The 18227-nt window shown below is 32.8% G+C and overlaps 1 protein-coding gene across 1 annotated transcript; it reads left to right on the top strand.

Annotated features, from left to right (window-relative positions):
* Window positions 1-764: 764 nt before the first annotated feature.
* LOC131618585 (21 kDa protein-like) lies at window positions 765-1519 on the top strand. The gene has a single exon (XM_058889776.1). The coding sequence runs from the start codon at window positions 795-797 to the stop codon at window positions 1362-1364; it is 570 nt and encodes a 189-aa protein (XP_058745759.1). The 5' UTR covers window positions 765-794; the 3' UTR covers window positions 1365-1519.
* The last annotated feature ends 16708 nt before the right edge of the window (window positions 1520-18227 follow it).

Raw genomic sequence — 18227 nt, 5'->3', positions numbered from 1 at the left:
ACCGATTGAAGAGGTTGGAGTGCTTTTTAATGTAGTATAGGAAGCTTGTTGGAGCCTTTGATGTTGCCTTGGAAGTCTTTGAACAAAATTTCGCCTTTGGTGTTGTTTGATGTTGAATTAAGGTAAATGAATGGGGGAGGGGGAGTGTTTTGTTAAATCTGCAAAACGTGTCTTATTTCGGAAGTTCATTTCCGAAATGCTGTTTTCGGAAATGAACTTCCGAAATAAGACAATTTTTTTAAAAAAAAAAGGCGCTTTCGGAGATGAACTTCCGAAAACACCTTTTTCATGCATTTCGGAAGTCCATTTCCGAAGTCAGGAGTAGTATGGGGTTTTCACCAGAGGTGGACTAGAAGGTAGGGAGGTGGCCAAAGAAATTTCCTTAGCAAATATAATATGCGAGTCATTTTTAATATAGTAATTTAATGTATTATAAATGTATAGATATTTACAAGTGTCATTTTTCTTTAGTTATGTTAATCTTTTATTATGATTTTAAGAAATCAATTAACTCATTGAATTTTTTTTCTTTAGTAAATTTGATTTATAAAATTATTAACAAAAAATAGTTTGTAAAAAAATGTGTTTCTCAAATATTCCTATAAGCTTAATTATCTTCCTATTTTATAGTAAAATATTTAGGTTTAATTAAAATTTTCCAAGCAACAATTTTGTTTTTTAAGAATTCCACATGATTTTAGATATTTTTAGTACTATATATAGTTTACCTTCCTTCCCATTTTCTCTCATCCACCCATCTCCTAATTGAGATATAGAATTATAGTAAGTGAAAAATGGAAGCATTTTCTTCAAAGTTTCTTCTCATATTTTTTGCCTTTACTTTCATCACACACTCTATCCAAGCAAGAGAAACCAACACCTTATTCATTAGAAACTCTTGCAGTTCCACAACTTATCCAAGACTATGCTACGCATCCTTAGTGAAGCATGCCGATTTCATTCAAACAAATCGCGTGCTTTTAACGGGCACGGCTCTAAACGTGACTCTTGCATCGGCGAAATCAACCCTAGCTTTCATGTCAACGCTCTCTAGAGACCGTGGCATGAAGTCAAGAGAGGCTGCAGCTATGAAGGATTGCGTCGAAGTGTTGAGTGACTCCGTCGATGAACTCAGAAGGTCCATAGGTGAGATGAGTCATCTTAGGAATTCAAATTTTGAGCTAACAATAAGTGATGTACAAACTTGGGTTAGTGCTGCTTTGACGGATGAGAGCACTTGTACCGACGGATTCCAAGAGATTAATGCAAAGGACAATACTCAGACAATAGTGAGAAGTAAAATTGTTCAAGTAGCTCAATTGACTAGCAATGCTTTGGCTTTAATAAATAAACTTGCCAATTAAAATCTATAGTTTTTGTAATTCATGTTGCGGTTTCAAGATGTGTAGCATCAAGTTGGTATACCTTAACCTCAGCGTGTATAAGATTTTAAACTTTTAGGAATTAGATGTTGAAATTGATGCCAATACAAATGAGTGAATGTTTATTTCTTATGAAATTAGTTGTTTGTTGTAGTTGATAAGTTGCTATGGGTAGAGTTTGTTATGAGTCAAATTCATTCGAAAATAATTTGAGTATCAACTCAACAATTCATTTCTTGAATTTGGTTCGTGAAAGAAATGAATTGAACCTGAATTTAAAATTAAACTCTAAAATAAATGTGACAAACTTAAATTATGTATAGTCAACTCATTTCGTTGACTATAATTAATACTTAGTGTTTTGTTGTAAAATAATGTGATGATCAACGAGGTTGAATTCACTATGGGTTACAGTGGTTTAAGGCTTCCGATGATATGAAATGGAGGGTTGGTCTGCAAGATTAGCACTCTAATGCTCAAGTCAACGAGAGAACAAGAAAGTAAAATTTGAATGGGAAAGGTTTGAATACGTGAAGAGTGACATATTTTTTCTCTTTAAATAGAGTGAATAGTTGGTAACTACATGTCCGTGGGATGCGGCCAATCGTTGGATTAACTATGGGAGGGGTACTCTATGGCACGAAGGAAAAATGGTTCATATATTCTTTATGTGGTAGTTTCTTACTTCACTCTTGAATGTCTGCTTCTTGGGCTTTGAGGCAAGTCAAAAACATTTTCCTCCCACGCCCTTGGCTTTTCTTCAAAAGACGAGGGTTTGTGACCTATGTTGCTACCCGACCATGAGATCTTAGGTTGTGGAAGTCTCAAATGGAATGTAGCTAGCCTAGGTAACGAATGGGGGCATGTTTAAATTATCTAGGACTTAATCATCTAAAATTTTCCCCATCAGTGGTTGTAGATAGATCGGGTCTTCCAAGTCATTGATCTCTAGTTGAGGATGACTTTGATTCTGTTATAGAGCGTGCACACTGCCTTGCAACAACTCATTTCGGAGGCAAAGGTTTCCAGATGACGACTAGTTCTTCCATGACAGTCTGTTATTCTTTGTTGTTGTTGCTCGCCCTTGTCATTATAGGTGACAAGCTCTTTAGTTTAAAATTTTGTGTGGCTTAGAATTTTTTTACAAGAGTTTCACTATGTGGACGCCAAATGATCACGTTAAAAACACTTGTTAAATACAAAAAAAATCATAGTAAGTGACTTCTTTGTAAAAATTCAGTTTGTCTTTTTGTTTTAAAATATGTTGTATCTGTTTTATTTCAACACAAGTATCTGATCTACTGGACCGCCAATAAAATTGGTTAAAAAGAGTAATAGTAAGTGACTTCTTTATATGAATTTAGTCCGCTTAATGTGCTCTTTTTTATATTGATTCTCTCATCCTGACATAAGGCAAGGATGTAAATGCAATTAAATGTTATTTAATAGTCATCGTAGTCAAAGTGTTTTCTTGTCAGTGTTTGTAAGTATATTGTACTCTTCATAAAATGATTAATATCCTCGATCACACAACGTATCATAGGCTTCGATCAAGATGAAATCCATATCACTAACTAAATTTAAAAATTAATTATTTTACTATAATTAATTTATACCTCCGATTCAAATGTATCTAGCATAAGAAATTCTGCCGCGCAAGAAGAGAGGAAAAATCCAAAGGCTTTTGCAACTTGGAGATGTTGTAGATGATGACAACTGCACATGCGGAATATTGATCCTAACTAACTAATTCATCACCAAAATAGTGGCCCATATCCTGTCTTAATTTGTTCACGTTGTGAAATGGTTTGTTTGTTTCTCCATCATTATAAATGATATATCAAACTCATGTACCCCACGTCATTTATAGATGATTTTAACGTCTGTAAAAAAAAAAATCACCTATAATTCTCTAGTAGTTTTCCAATGTAATGATTGCTTAGTGCGTGTTTTGGAAAGTACTAGTATAATATTATTTCATTGCTTCATCAATCGACAAACTATATCAATGTTGCTTACATGGGTAAAAAAAAAGCTTTAAGTTGTGTTCCGAGTTTGAAAATAACTCTTAATACACAATAATGTTAAGAAAATTTAAACGAGAGATTTCTTATCTATGGTGATCCTCTTTGACTTAATTAAATAGTCAATATAATTTTGCGAAGAGCTATTAAATTTATAAATAAAATAAAAAGTATTAATCACATATTAAAACTCTGTTTTTCTGCGAATTTACCTGTGAATTTTTGCTAAATTTCCGCATGAAACATGTTTCCTGCGGATTTACCTGCGGTTTAGTGTCCCCAGCTAAAATCTTCGTGGGTAATATTTTCGGCAGGAAGTTCCGCAGTAAATTTCGCAGGTAAATCCGCAAGAAACAGTCCACAGGTAAATCCGCAGGTAATTTCTATCTCAAATTAAAAAAAAATTAATAAATTTTTAAAACATTATAAATTATATATTAAAATAACTATAATATAAAAATAAAATTATTAATTAAAATGTTTTGATTAATGTATTATTCTAGTCAAGTGTTTTAATAAGATAATAATTTGAAGTTCCATTAGATAGGAAAATTGTACAAATACCATTTGTTCGATAACGAAGTTCTAGAATTGAAGCCTTGTTCTCCTCAAAAACTCCATTAAAAGCATGCTTGATATCTTCTGTTGAAACCTCAACACCTACACATATATCATATTATATCATTTATGCATAAAATTGAACTCCAAAAGTTGCTACACAACACAACTCCAGAACTAAAAGTTGATGCCAAACTAAGTGTAATGAAGCTAGAGTCTCAAAAACAATAAGCTGCAGAAGTTTAACTAGTGAACATAAACACAAATGAATTGACATAAAGGCTAAATTACAAACCAACCTAAGTATAGAACATTAAGGTCATTTTCATATGATAAAGAAAGATCTTTCTACCATCACCAAACCACACCACAAGCTTAAAGTCAATTTTATATTAAAATAATGAAGTTCTATCTATCATACCAACACCACATGCTTCTTCAAATTTATTCAAATCAAGGTTCTCATTTCCAGTAGTAGCACGAAAAGATAGTGCCGCATCTAACTGTGTCGTTGTTTTCACCTAGAATGATAATTCACGTGAGAAAGATAATACTTCCAGTGTAAAAATACACCCAAACCAATCAACGAACAAGTAAAAAATAATAATATGCAATCATACAAGAACATAAAATAAACTGTTAATAACAATACCAAGTATTAGTACGTGACAAATCCTACAACATATAAAGACTTGCAATCATACAAGAACACGAAATAAACTGTTAATATCAATATTAAGTACATGACAATTCTTTGACATTAAAAGACAGCAAACCGACAATTTATAGCACACACCTTGGACGAAACTACATATTGCAGCAACGTTGGGCGATGCGGCAAGGCATTTCCAGGGTACTTGGTAGCAACCTACAACATTCATTCATAGATAAATAGATAGAGCAATTTCAGCTATTAACAAACAAAAAACAATCAAAACCTTGAAGCATTTCAGCTCCTTATTGCTGCATGCAAAACAGAAGACATGTAACTCACCGTATAAATAAGGTTCCCAACTGATCGCCTGCATCTGTCAGTAACACTAACCTTAAAACAACAAAGAAACACAAAAAATAATAAAAAGTTTGAAAGAGAGCAAAAAATTAGAAAGAAAATAGAATATAGAATGAAATGAATGCCTCGTGGATAACAGCAGTGAGATTGGTAGTGACTTTGTTGTTGGCGATGGTGTTTCGATCTGTGCGTTCGTCTAAGCCGATCTTTAGAAAGAGATCGAGAGACTTCTCCTTCTCCGAGCTATCTTCCTTCGCAGGAATCTTCTTCTCACGGGCTCCGATTGAAGCTAGATGAAAATTAGGGTTTTGCCTTTTGTGAGTATAGGAAAGAGTGTAAGAATCAGCAGCTTTATTTTAATCACCGGTTTAACAACGAAGACAAAGCTTAAACCACGGATTAACCCGATAATGACTGAATATATAAATAAAATAATAAATAGTAATAAAATAAAAATTATATTATAATTCTAACTCTAACTAAAATACAAATAACAAGTTGGTGTCGACATTAACACAAACAGAAAGAAAACAAGAAAAGGGAATTGTATATGTAGGGTTGAATTACGAACAGCTCATTGTCTTTTGGCAGATAAATGTCCACAACTATTCACAAAAATAAATACTACTTAATAAATAGGTTTCACATTCCATGACAGAAGATTAACATTCAAGCCCCAACTCAGAAACTACCATTAACAATGTACACTAATATTTGAGTTCATCAAATTCCAGGAGAAGGAACAAAAAATTAGATAAAATAAATAAAGATTTAAACACCGAAAAAGGAAGAAACCCGAAAACCTAAATAAAAAATGTACACTAATATTTGCGTAGTGATTTTTCCGGTGACCTCGTCAATCGTAATTCGACTGAACAGATAAACTATAACGATTCCCAAATTCGACTGAAACGAGCAGAACGCAAGTGTCCTGGATTACATAATGTAACACTGTAGTTTCTGGAAAAAGTCGTTAATGCAGTACATTTGACTAGAGTTATCATCCGGAAAATTCCACCAATGCAATTATTTACAAGGGCTAGAATTTGAAATAAAGTGAATAATGTCAAGATGCATTGAATAACAAATCAATATAGAGATGAACAAACTAGATTAACATTTTGCTATTTTATGGATTGATTTAAAATATTGATAATGTAGATTACATAACAAGAGATGACTCCTCCAATTTCAACGACCAAATTGGATATTTACTATTAATCCAAAGTTGATTACAGCGGCGAATCAGCGAACTACAGTCATAATCCGGGTGACATTACAGGACAATAGAGTAAATTCAACAAGACAAGAAAACACCATACCATTAACAATGTCGGAAATTTCAATCTGAGAACGAACAGTAGGACCAAGTCCTTTATCATCATCCGCAGTACTCATACAATCAACATTCCTCAATTTCGTTGGGCCGTTAACATCAACTAAATCAAATTCCTCTCTCACCGCTAACATCGCCACAAAAGCTGAAACAAGAGAAACAATATTTCAATTTTTAACAAATAAAAAAAATAATCCAAGAAATGAAAATGTTGAGAGCGGAAGAAGAAGACTGACGAATTCGGTTGGGACATTTCATCGAACACCTTGCGAGCGAGGACAAATTTTGTATTTTTCTTCATTTCAACCGGTAAGCTCTCATCCAATTTAGCTTTATTATGTTGTATACTCACTTTAATTTTAATTCAAATAAAAAACTGCACCGAAATCGAATCACAATCAAACTGTAGTAGAACCCGTAATTGAGTCGAAACAGTAAAAATGCAAGAATTCAAAACGCAACCAATTCTGAACAGAAAGTAAATCAAATTCAAAACTGAAAAAAAGATTTGAATTAGAAACAAACCAGTACCAAAAACTTGGCTCGAGTGCAAAATCTATACTGTGAAAAAGCTCTGCTCGAATCCAAACTCTGCACTGAGTCAAAACCTCTAAACTAGAACCAAAACAAAACTGAGTAGCAACTCGATTGTGAACAGAAAACCTTTGCGAACACCAAACATAACCGTGAAACTCTTTATGTGAAAAATAGATGAAGAGTTTGAGCGTATTGTTGTTGTTACGCGAGGAAGATGAGAGAAAAATAGCTTTTTAGGGCTCCTGGAGTTTTTGGAAAAAGCCCTTAGCGTTATTGTTTGTCTCTTTTCCACTTCCTTTCCTTGATTTTTTTTTTGTTTTAATTTAAATTTAAATTAAGAGGCCATATTTTAAAAGAGAAATTAGTAAGTTTCAGAGAAATATCAATTGAAGGTATTGTTTTAGTGGTAGAAAATTGTTTTAAATTGAAATTTATTACTAAAATTATATTAAATAATATAATATTCTACTATACTATTAATTCACGTTATTATATATAGTTGGCAGGATACATAGTTGTCATTAGTTGACAGTGTAAAAATAATTGACAGTGTCAGTGCACCATCCATTTTCTCATATATATATATATATATATATATATATATATATATATATATATATATATATATATATATATATATATATATATATATATACTAGTAGGAAACCCGTGCTATCGCACGGGTCCTGTCTGGGTTCATATTACACGTCTATCAGACCATTGTTTATAAAGTAAGAATTCATTCTTCAATTGGTTGACATTTACATAGTTATAAATATAGACTAATAATATAAACTAAATTTTAAAAATGTATTCGTAATTATAATAAACCCTACGGCCGATTCTTTATCTTCAATTATATAAACAGCAGCAAAAAAGAGTTTTATATATAATCATTAGAATGAACAGTCTACAACTGACATCTCATAGATACGTTCACATCCACCCCCTTTGACATACACATTACACATTATTCATAGTTGATTTTTTTAATTGAAAATAACATTTATAACTTGTTCCCGTTTATAAAAATAATTGTATCAACAATAAATTTGTTTTGTATATAAAAATATTTTTAAGTTATTTTTTATTATAAAAAATTATATCTAATTTTGATTTGTAAGCTAATATAATTCAACCAAAATTCAATCTATTTTGAACCAAAATAGTATAATGAACCAAAATTGACATTACATGTCAATCTACCAACTATTAAACATTGATTCGTATTTATAATAAATTGTACAACCATTTTTATAATTTCAATTATATATTACAACAACAAAAGAAATAGTTAAAAGATAGATATTAAAATGATCAATCTACACCTGGTATCTCATAGATATGTTCACATCTACCCGTGAATCCAAATGTTTTAACAAACGCCAGTTGAATCCAAATGAGTTAATTCTAAAAAAAAAATAACCTAGATATGATTCCATTTTTTCAAACCTAAAATATATGACAACTACCCGTCAAATTTCAAATTTACAAATTTTACAAATCTAAAATGTATGAGAGTACCCCGTCAAAAGATTCAAGAGCAAAAGATAAAATATTTAAAAATTAAACAAATAATTAAAATATAAATATATTAATAGAGTAATTAGATTTGAATATCTAAAGTTATAAAAAATAGATTTTTTTTGCTACCAAAAAAAATTAGAAATTTAAAACTTATGATAAATATTATATATTTATTCTCATATATTTAAAATAATCACATTAAGTAATTTCCATTAAATAGTGTAATAACTATAAGGATCTCAAATTTAAAATGCTTTGTTAAATTAATTTTAATAAAAAAAATTATGAAAATTACATAATCTGCTTTTTATTCTCATTTATACAAATAATTGTATAAATAGTTAAATTTATTATTTTCATAAAATACTTTATTATGCTTTATTTTAAAATGCTTTATTATTTAAAAATAAGGATTTTAAAAAATATTGATTAAAATAAAATAAGTATTCTATAGATGTGCTAATATACACATCAATCAAACGATAAGATCTAATTATAAACATTTGATATAATAACAAAATTAAATAATTTACTTATATAAATTATTATGAGTACTAATTTCAATACACATTATATATTAATAGGTACTAATTCATGGACTACAAATGAAAGAATAGTTGAGTAGTTGAGTAGATACATTAATACCAGGAGAAAAAGCACATCAAAACACATATGTAGCTCCCAATCTGCTAAAACTAACCCTTCACATATCATATTTATATACTACATATTTTCAACTAAAAAAAGTTCATAAGATAAATGTAATGTTATGACAACAAAAGATAATAGTTGTTTAATTACATGAAAAATAAGATAAAGATGTCCTTTTAATAGGTGGAGATAACACGCATCATACTTTTCTTCGTGTCTGTAAAAAAAATATAGGTTAGGTTTTGTAATACAGGGTTTATATATAACTTGTTTCTCCCATGGAACAACTGCATCTTGGAAAACATATATTTTCCTCATTTCAAAACATTATTGAAAGCATTATCAGAAGCATTATCAGGTGATAGAGTCTCTAAACAGAGAAATTTAAAATAACATCTTTGGAAAATATATATTTTCCTCATTTCAAAGCATTATTGAAAGCATTATCAGGTGATGGAGTCTCTAAACAGAGAAATTTAAAATAAGTGCTTGCAAAAAGATTTTCTAATTGCAACTATCTTTAGTAAAAAATATTTGTTTGGAGGAAGTGATTTTATGCATGCCATGAAAAACCCATTTGAAGAAATATATTTGCATTCAGAGAATGACAATATCAGACCGCTCATATTCGTAGGAGTAATTTTTGTTCTAAAATTTGTAGCTCTGACTCTTTCATCAGAATGTCAGCTCCCTTCTTCCAAGGTGCAAAATCAGTTCCTAAATTAAAGAAGAAAAAACACATCCAAGGTGCAAAATCAGTTCCTGAATTAAACAAAAAAAACACAACAAATTATTCAACAATGAAATCCAACAAAATATTGATTAAGGATAAACAATGTTGATATGAACTTTTTTTTTTCACCCACGATTTCTTAACTGCAATACAGGATAAAAAATAAGAACTAATAGGCAAACAAATAGAACACGATTTCTTAACTGCAATATAGTAACAAAAAAATAATAACTAATAGGCAAACAAACATAACATCAATTTTGTATCAAATGCCTCTAAGCCATAAAGTTTCGAATCAGTTGCGTTGAATTTGTGGAGCAGAGCAAATCAGGTGTGATTAACAACTTTTTTATATGAAATAAAAGATCAAACGAATTATCGGTGTTCCATTTTTCATGTAAACATCAAAAAAAATGGACCTGATCTGAAAGCGTGAGCCATGCCAATGCGTAAAAAACTGCAAGAACAAAACATATTTCACGCGAACAGTAAATTAAGATCGAAACTTGCAACAACAAAAAGATGGAATGACAAAATAAACTCACATCTTGAAGAACTGATATGAAGAAAAGTGATATGGAGAAATATATAAGGTGAAGCGTGAAAATGACATGTTTTAGAAAACTTAAAGGCCAAGGATTTATTGCATTGTTGGTAGTGAAGATTTTGCTTTTCCAAAAACCCTAATGGAGATGAATTGGAATGGAAGTAGAAATTGGAATGTGGAGGGTTTTAGGCATATTGAAAGAATATTGAAAGAGGAGGAATGAAAAAACGATTTTGTTGGCTGCGGTTATAGTTCCAAAGAGGAATAATTATTGCATTGGAATGGAGGGATTTAAGTTTTGAAAATCCAAAAGCCAAAAGCTTGTCACGTTTCTATGCAGCCTCACGTTTCTTTTCTATAGGATTTAGGTTGAATAAAAAAATAGAAATTAAAAACCAATACCAACAAAATATAAGAGGCTGACACCTCATATAGCATTAAATGTCAAATGAATAGAAATGAGTTATTTTGCAAAAAGACAACTTTATCCATAGAATAAGAATAGACATAGTTATTTAATCAGAGGACTTGTATTGTCTTTTCCAGGCACTTTGATTTTTATATATTTATAATATATATATATATATATATATATATATATATATATATATATATTAGAATTTTTAACCAAAATATATTTAATTTTTTTAATTAATACCCACGAAGTTTTTTTTAAAAAAGGTGCTTCCGGAGATGCATCTACGGAAGTTGGGGGCATAAATGAAATTTTGTTTGGTGTCTAAAAGATCTATGGGATGCATTGAGAAATCGTCAACCATGTTTAGGGGTGTTTTTCACGTAGTCGCTATTCCCTATGGCGCCACCTTCTTTTTAAAAAACAATCAGTTACCTGTGGTAAAATATTTTAATGTCCGATCAACAGGTAAATTTGCAGGTAAACCCGTAAGTAACAGTAAATTCACGGGCTATTGAAATTTTTAAAAAAAAATAGGAGGCGCAATATAGAATGGCCAAACATGGTTATTGAGGTAATATTTTTGAAATATGAGTTACTTATAGATTTTTTTAAAAAATTGGTTATTATAAAAAAATCTACAATACCCATTCTCAATATTTTTAATATCTTTTATTAATTTTATTTTTAAAATTTTTTATACCTTTTATTTCATTAATAAATTAAGATGAAAATTTAAAAATAACACAATTCACATAAAATATTCATTAATATAATAATATTAAATAATTAACCATTAAATATAATGATTAAACCATTAAATATAATAGTTAATTATTTAAAAAAATTTAGACAAAAATTACTATTATTTTAAGAAAATAGTTAAATTTGCAGCAAAATCTGCAGGAAACTTTCCTGCGGATTCAGTATAATAGTTTGGTTTTGTTAGATTAGATATCCGTAGCAAAATTCGTAGGAAAATTTCCTGCGGATTCTGCATTGTAGTTTGAAATATACAAACCGCAGCAAAATCCGCGGGTATTCCTGCGGAATTTTCTGCCATTTCTAGATCCGCAGGAAAATTTATTTTGTTTAAGAAAGTCCCAGGAAAATCCGCAGGTAAACCTGCGGAATATTTTCCGCAACAAATTCCGCAGGTAATACGTGTATTTTTAGTAGTGTAAAGTGTAACACCCTTCTAAACCCCGCGGTAATTTAAATAAATATATATCAGAGTAAAAACATAAACACAAGGGTGCCACAGTTATTTAAAATAAATAAACCAATCATGGTCAAGTCATGCTTTATTAGGAAACGATTTACCAAACACAATTATGTTTATCACTACGGAATAAGAAACATCATCAACATAACCAAATGGAAACATAATCCAACACCAAATAAAATAGATAACTCTCATAAATCTCTATAACTATCGTCCCCCAGTGTTACAATATCAGAGCATGACCGACACGACCCAAAACAATGGATAAACTCTACGAGTCATCCTCACCGAGTACTAATGCCGCTACTCCTCATTCTGAAAAATGTCAACAAGTAAGGGTGAGTCTCATTCTCAATTAATCAATGTTATGCATTCATAAGCAACAAAACATCATAATATATCATTCACCCAATTTGTCATATATTCAGATATTCAATGATCATTCATCAATCACAACAAATACAACAATTACAACAAATACGACACCAAACATAACACTGAAATTCAATTCAATCATGTTATGACAAAGATGCATGTGACCAACTGACACTATGCATGTGGTACCAATAAACCGTGGAATCAATCCACCTAACCGATCTACGCCTCATCGAGATACGGCCCACCGACACAATTTCCGCATAATGGGAAATATGTCCACCAACGATCCAAACATCACCGGGATCCATCATCAAATGCATATGAATGAATGTACACATATACCATACTTAAAAACATCACCGATCCGATGCACCGCACCGTCTCGTCATAACTCACCGTTTTCATCACCGAATAAGTATGTACACGCTGCACAATCATTCAATTATTCACATATATTTACATGAAATATATCATTCAATCATCACCGTCATATTATCACAACAATCATGATAATAGTCACAACAAATCTATCACCGCATCAACACATTGTCACATTCAAAAACATATGCACACAATGTTACATTCAATCATACATGTCCACATATAACATATAATCATCACATTAATAATAATAACAGTTCATCCCATCGTCCCACGAAAACATTGTCATGTTTACACAATTCCACATACACACAATGTATATCAACGAAGCAATTAAATAATCTTTTGAAAATAATTCGGGTCACCGCCCATCTCACCAATTCATCATATAAAATATTTAATTTGCTTCACAACGTCCCAAACGGCACCAAGAAAGGATACACGGATCAAAAGATACGTTATTTTAAAGTTTTAGAAAAGTTCAACACAGCAAAGTTCGCTCAGCGAAGCCCGAAAGAAACGAATCCTTCAGACCTCCGCTCAGCAGACCTCTAGCGACGCCCAACAGAAGCAAACTACATTGGGACCTCCGCTCAGCGGACCCCCTCCGCTCAGCGGACCTGCGATTTCACCAATTCTCAAGTCTGCGACAGACCTGCGACTTCATACCCTTTACACCCAAAAACAATTCCAGACATCATATACAAGCATACAAACGTCAAATTTCTCATCACACATCATTATACATCAAAACAAACATCAATAACCAACAATCTATACAAATTCATCAATTATCCCAAATCATAACATACCTAACAATATTAAATCCCAATATACCCAATCGAATCGAATCATACGTTAAGCCATCCTATTACCCATAATCACATAATAGAAACTAACCGGAAGAGTCCCCCCTTACCTTAGCCAAAAATCCGGACATTTCTCCTTCTTCTCCATCAAACCCGTAAGGCTCTTTTCATCACTTTCAGCAAGAATCTTCAATCTTCAAACCCGCTTATCTCCCTCACCGAGAACTTCCCTGACACAAATTAGTATATCAAATCGAAGGAAATTTCGTGTAGAATCCGAATCTTCAAGAATTACCTGATTTGGAGCTAAGAGCGGAGAGTTATGACCCATTTTGTGAGGGCTGCACCATGAATACGAAAATCCCTTTTCTCCATGAATTCTCCTTCTCTCCCTCTTAGGTTTTCCTTCTCTATTTCTCAATTTTCTTTTATTTACTTGTTTTATTAAAACATGGCATAATTTAGTAATGGGCTCAACACTTAACACTCCCTCATTACTAAATACTCCACTTGGCCCGGAGACCAATACTCAATAATTCTTCCAATTAGTTCAACGAAAATACCAAATAAATTCCAAATAATAATTTAATTTCCGATTAAATTAAAATTAGAAAATATGGGGTGTTACAACTCTCCCCCACTAAAAGAGTTTTCGTCCTCTAAAACATACTTCAAGTGAAAAGTCTTGGATAGGAGTCCTTCATCTGACTCTTCAGTTCCCATATAACATTTCCATCAGTCGATCCTCAAAAATCCATCTGACATAACCAATAGGAAGCACATCTCACGCATTCAATCTCAGCTCTTACGTCGCATTTGACCACCCAAAGGTGTACTACTCGTTATACCTCCAAAAGGTTAACAACAATAGAACATTGAGGTACAACCCATACAATACGCCCAATAACTGAATAATATAATTACACAACTCGTGGTATAATCACACCTGATCAACACTGCAGCAATGCATTCCATATTCGAACGTACCAACCTGAAACACACTTTCCCATTTGCGCGATAAGGTAATACTTACACTTTTCACCAGCCGCTTCCATCAAGAAACTCAATAATAATATTCCTATATCATTGGATTTCAACTATCTGAATCCTCCTAAGTCACACCAGCAACTATCCAACACGTTACATTCCGCTTTTGCCGCACTATCCTTATTACTCATTACAATCATCATCCCCAATTAGATTTCTTAGTTTTGCCCAATTCCAATTCTCTTTACTCATTCGTTTAAAATCCTCCTTTACCATACATGGCACTAATTTACCACTTAGCAATACTTATACTCATTCAACAACAAATTCCTGAGTTACTATATCTATTAAGACATTCCAATCATCGGAACGAGTACACAGGAGTAGTTATGATCACACTCATCAACCTCCATATACCATTGCTTACAAGGTAGCTCAACTTAGTCCCATTCTTCTCCAAGAATTAAATCAACTTCATCCTTCATAGAGTATATTTCCTCATTATATATGAAAATCTACAATAACACCTTTCAACAGCACAAAATTATTATAGCATCATATAGTATCAACTCATCGTCTTAACTTCGCCGAATGCATACTCGTCAACCACGTACAACCATAATAACATGTTCATCATCTCGGAAATTATTCAGAAGATTTCTAATTCTTCGACACGACATCCTTACATCCACTGGATTCTATATCCAGCATATAGATCAATACATATTCTCTATGTAGGCTCCTGACATATTAATTCCTTATTGGCCACGAGTAGTACTCATGACACTACTCCACATCACACTTTCGCTGCGCGACTCTGATTACCCGTCTTAAGTCATTTGTCCATCATGTTTCACTCTTTCATATTCACTTCTTCATAAGTCCACACAACATAGTGAGTGCTTATTCTCACGGTTTAATATCCATCACATCTTATACCATTAAGGCAACAAACAAGCTCATCCCATCTATATGATTCCGTCTACTATCAACAAGAGATTAAGGGTGATCAAGTCCTCAATTTGTCAATAGGTAGCCAACAACCATATGTAAGCATAAATCGTCGTTACTACATAATAGTGTCCTTTCCGAGTCAGCACTCAAACTCATTAACATCGTCATAGTTCAATAATTCACTTTGAGTCTTTACAACTCGCACATTTCCCTCTTATTGGATCTTGTCGGTGAGACACCAACATCCCAACATTTCACATAATCCGCTTCATAGTCACTTAGCATCACACACTTGTTAAGTACTTCCAAACTTCATAGTCACTAACATACTCGTACATTACTATTCATCCCGTTCCAAATCAAAATCCTCATCTTAGCAAAAGACCGCGACAACATTCATAACTCGTGGTTTTACTCTAAATCTCATGGCATCCTTCGCGTCTAAGTATCATTCCACTCAGAGTCTCAACAAAGTCTTCCTCACATCAATAGGTGTCAGAAATCCTCTACAATTCTTCTTTTATACATGTCGTTACTTTGGCATCACAATTACGACTTCAACTGTTCTAAAGTTTATTTCACCTTTCCTACTAATTCACTCCTCACTAAAATCCATCAGCACTCAAATCATCTTTATCACCGAACATCTCATCAACTTATTCATCAACAACATGTTCTACTCAATTTCGTTTCAAACAATCACGGTAGTAGGCATTCTTATTCAACAAGCTTCACGCTTCCTTAACCGAATTCAAAATCTCTCTTCATAGGATCACCTCTACTGTATTTATAACTCTCCCATAAGGTAGAACATAATTTTACCTCTTCGTAGGCTCAAATGGTACATTAATCCGACACTCGGAACTCAAGATATGAATCTTCCAATCATTATCCGAAATGCAACATCGACATCATGCAGCGACGCTCTATACGGTATTCGCAAAACACTTCAAATGGTATATTCAATTCTTAAAATTACTTCTCAACAACCTTCTAATTATTCCTTCAATCCGTCCAACGCTGACACTAACATCCCGTGCGGTACCAATAAGTCTAGTTCTAAGAACAAGAGTAACCGTAACTTCACATCTTTCCAACGTCTCCCTATCACAATTAATTATGTTACAGCTGCTGCAACCATTTTGACAACAAATTTCATCTCATTAGCTTTCCGACGCTTCAAACGGAACTCAAATCGGATGTCCAGAACTCTAGTTATGAATTTTCGAAGTTCTGCAGCTATTCAGCAATTTTCCTGCGTTTTGCTTACGAAAATCTCACTCCAAAGCTCATTCTCTTCAACTCGATCACATTCCAAACAGCCCCTTATCATATATCTTCACTTCCAAATATTCTTATAACTTGAGCAACACATCCCATCGCCGAAGTGCGATTTCTGAAACATTACGACATCAATCCTCTTTGTAAACTTGTAGCTGAACCTCTTCCGAGACGTAAGGCTACTCAACTGACAACTTCGCAGCTGTCATACCCCAAATTTGTCCTACCCTTAACTTCTAACTGGCGTAGGCTTATGCATTTCATAGTCTCATCTGCATACCTCCATTAGGGCATTAACATGACCTCACATTCATGCATTAAATAAACATACACAAAGCATGGGATCATTTGTCATGGACTAGGGTTTATTTCCCTGGTTATTTGAATCGAGACTCTTTAATTAGGGTTTCGGGCTCGTGCATACTTTATCAAGTCTTTTGTTACAATGGTCATACAATATTTCAAGACTTTGACTCTCTCGGGGAGATTGCTTCTATTACAAGTGTTTGGTTTGATTGTAAAGGGTCGAAGAATAAATGGATTGAGTTTCTTAATGTGCTTGTTTGGAAAGGAAATATAGTCATACAATTGAGTCCCTTGACTTAAGCCTTAAAGATTTCTATCTCAAGCACAAGTGTGGTCACTGATACATTGATGAAGAGAGACATGTGGAGATTATATGCGAAATTGCCAATTCTTAGTCAAAGTCAGTCATGTGTGGTCGACTTTTTGGACAAAGAACATAGTAAACTACATTGAGTTGTCATCTCATGGATGTTGTGAGATTCAATATTCAAATTCAAAAGAGGAAAAGGAAAAGAAGACTTTGAAATTCAAATTATTGCAAAAAGGAGCAAACTGCATTGTTGAACCCAAAGCCAAGGCATGACGTCATGTGTTGTTTCAAATTCAATACCAAACTCCAATTCAAAGTTATTATCATTACAACCTCATCACACAAAATCATACACGAAAAATACATCACTGAAAATTCCATTCAATTATATCAAAACCATATCCATTACAAAAATCAAACTACAAAAATTATTACACAAAAATATTTTGGCTTTCTGTTCCTAATCTCTAGACATCACCACTTTCATTCTAAACCATGATTCTTTACAAGAGACCAAATGTTCACACAGTCACAAACACATCACGGTACAGCAAAACACATACATTCACAAGCCAATGGCAGCCCTGAGTACATGTCATCACTAAGGCTAAACCGAGCCATACAATACTACACAAACACTAAAACCTATTCTTCAAGACTTTTGCCCCAATCTGTAAGTTCACCATCCTCCGAACATTAGGTTCCATTCGTTTGCGAGCTCTCCTTTTGCTCTCCAGCCAGAACCTACGACCACAAAGCCGTTCCACTCTTCATCGAAACATGACAGAAAATCAGAGATTGCAATATCAGTTCGAAACGGGTCCATACCATGAGTCATCCTCTTATGCATCACACATCTCCAGACTTCAAGCTT

This window comes from Vicia villosa, linkage group LG7 (assembly GCF_029867415.1).
Source record: "Vicia villosa cultivar HV-30 ecotype Madison, WI linkage group LG7, Vvil1.0, whole genome shotgun sequence".
NCBI classification, from domain to species: Eukaryota; Viridiplantae; Streptophyta; class Magnoliopsida; order Fabales; family Fabaceae; genus Vicia; species Vicia villosa.
Note: the sequence above shows the minus strand (reverse complement) of the source record. Positions and strands in the feature narration are given on the sequence as shown.

Bases quoted from the DNA above. Each gene is read 5' to 3' on its own strand.
- LOC131618585 (XM_058889776.1), top strand. From the start codon at position 795: ATGGAAGCATTTTCTTCAAAGTTTCTTCTCATATTTTTTGCCTTTACT.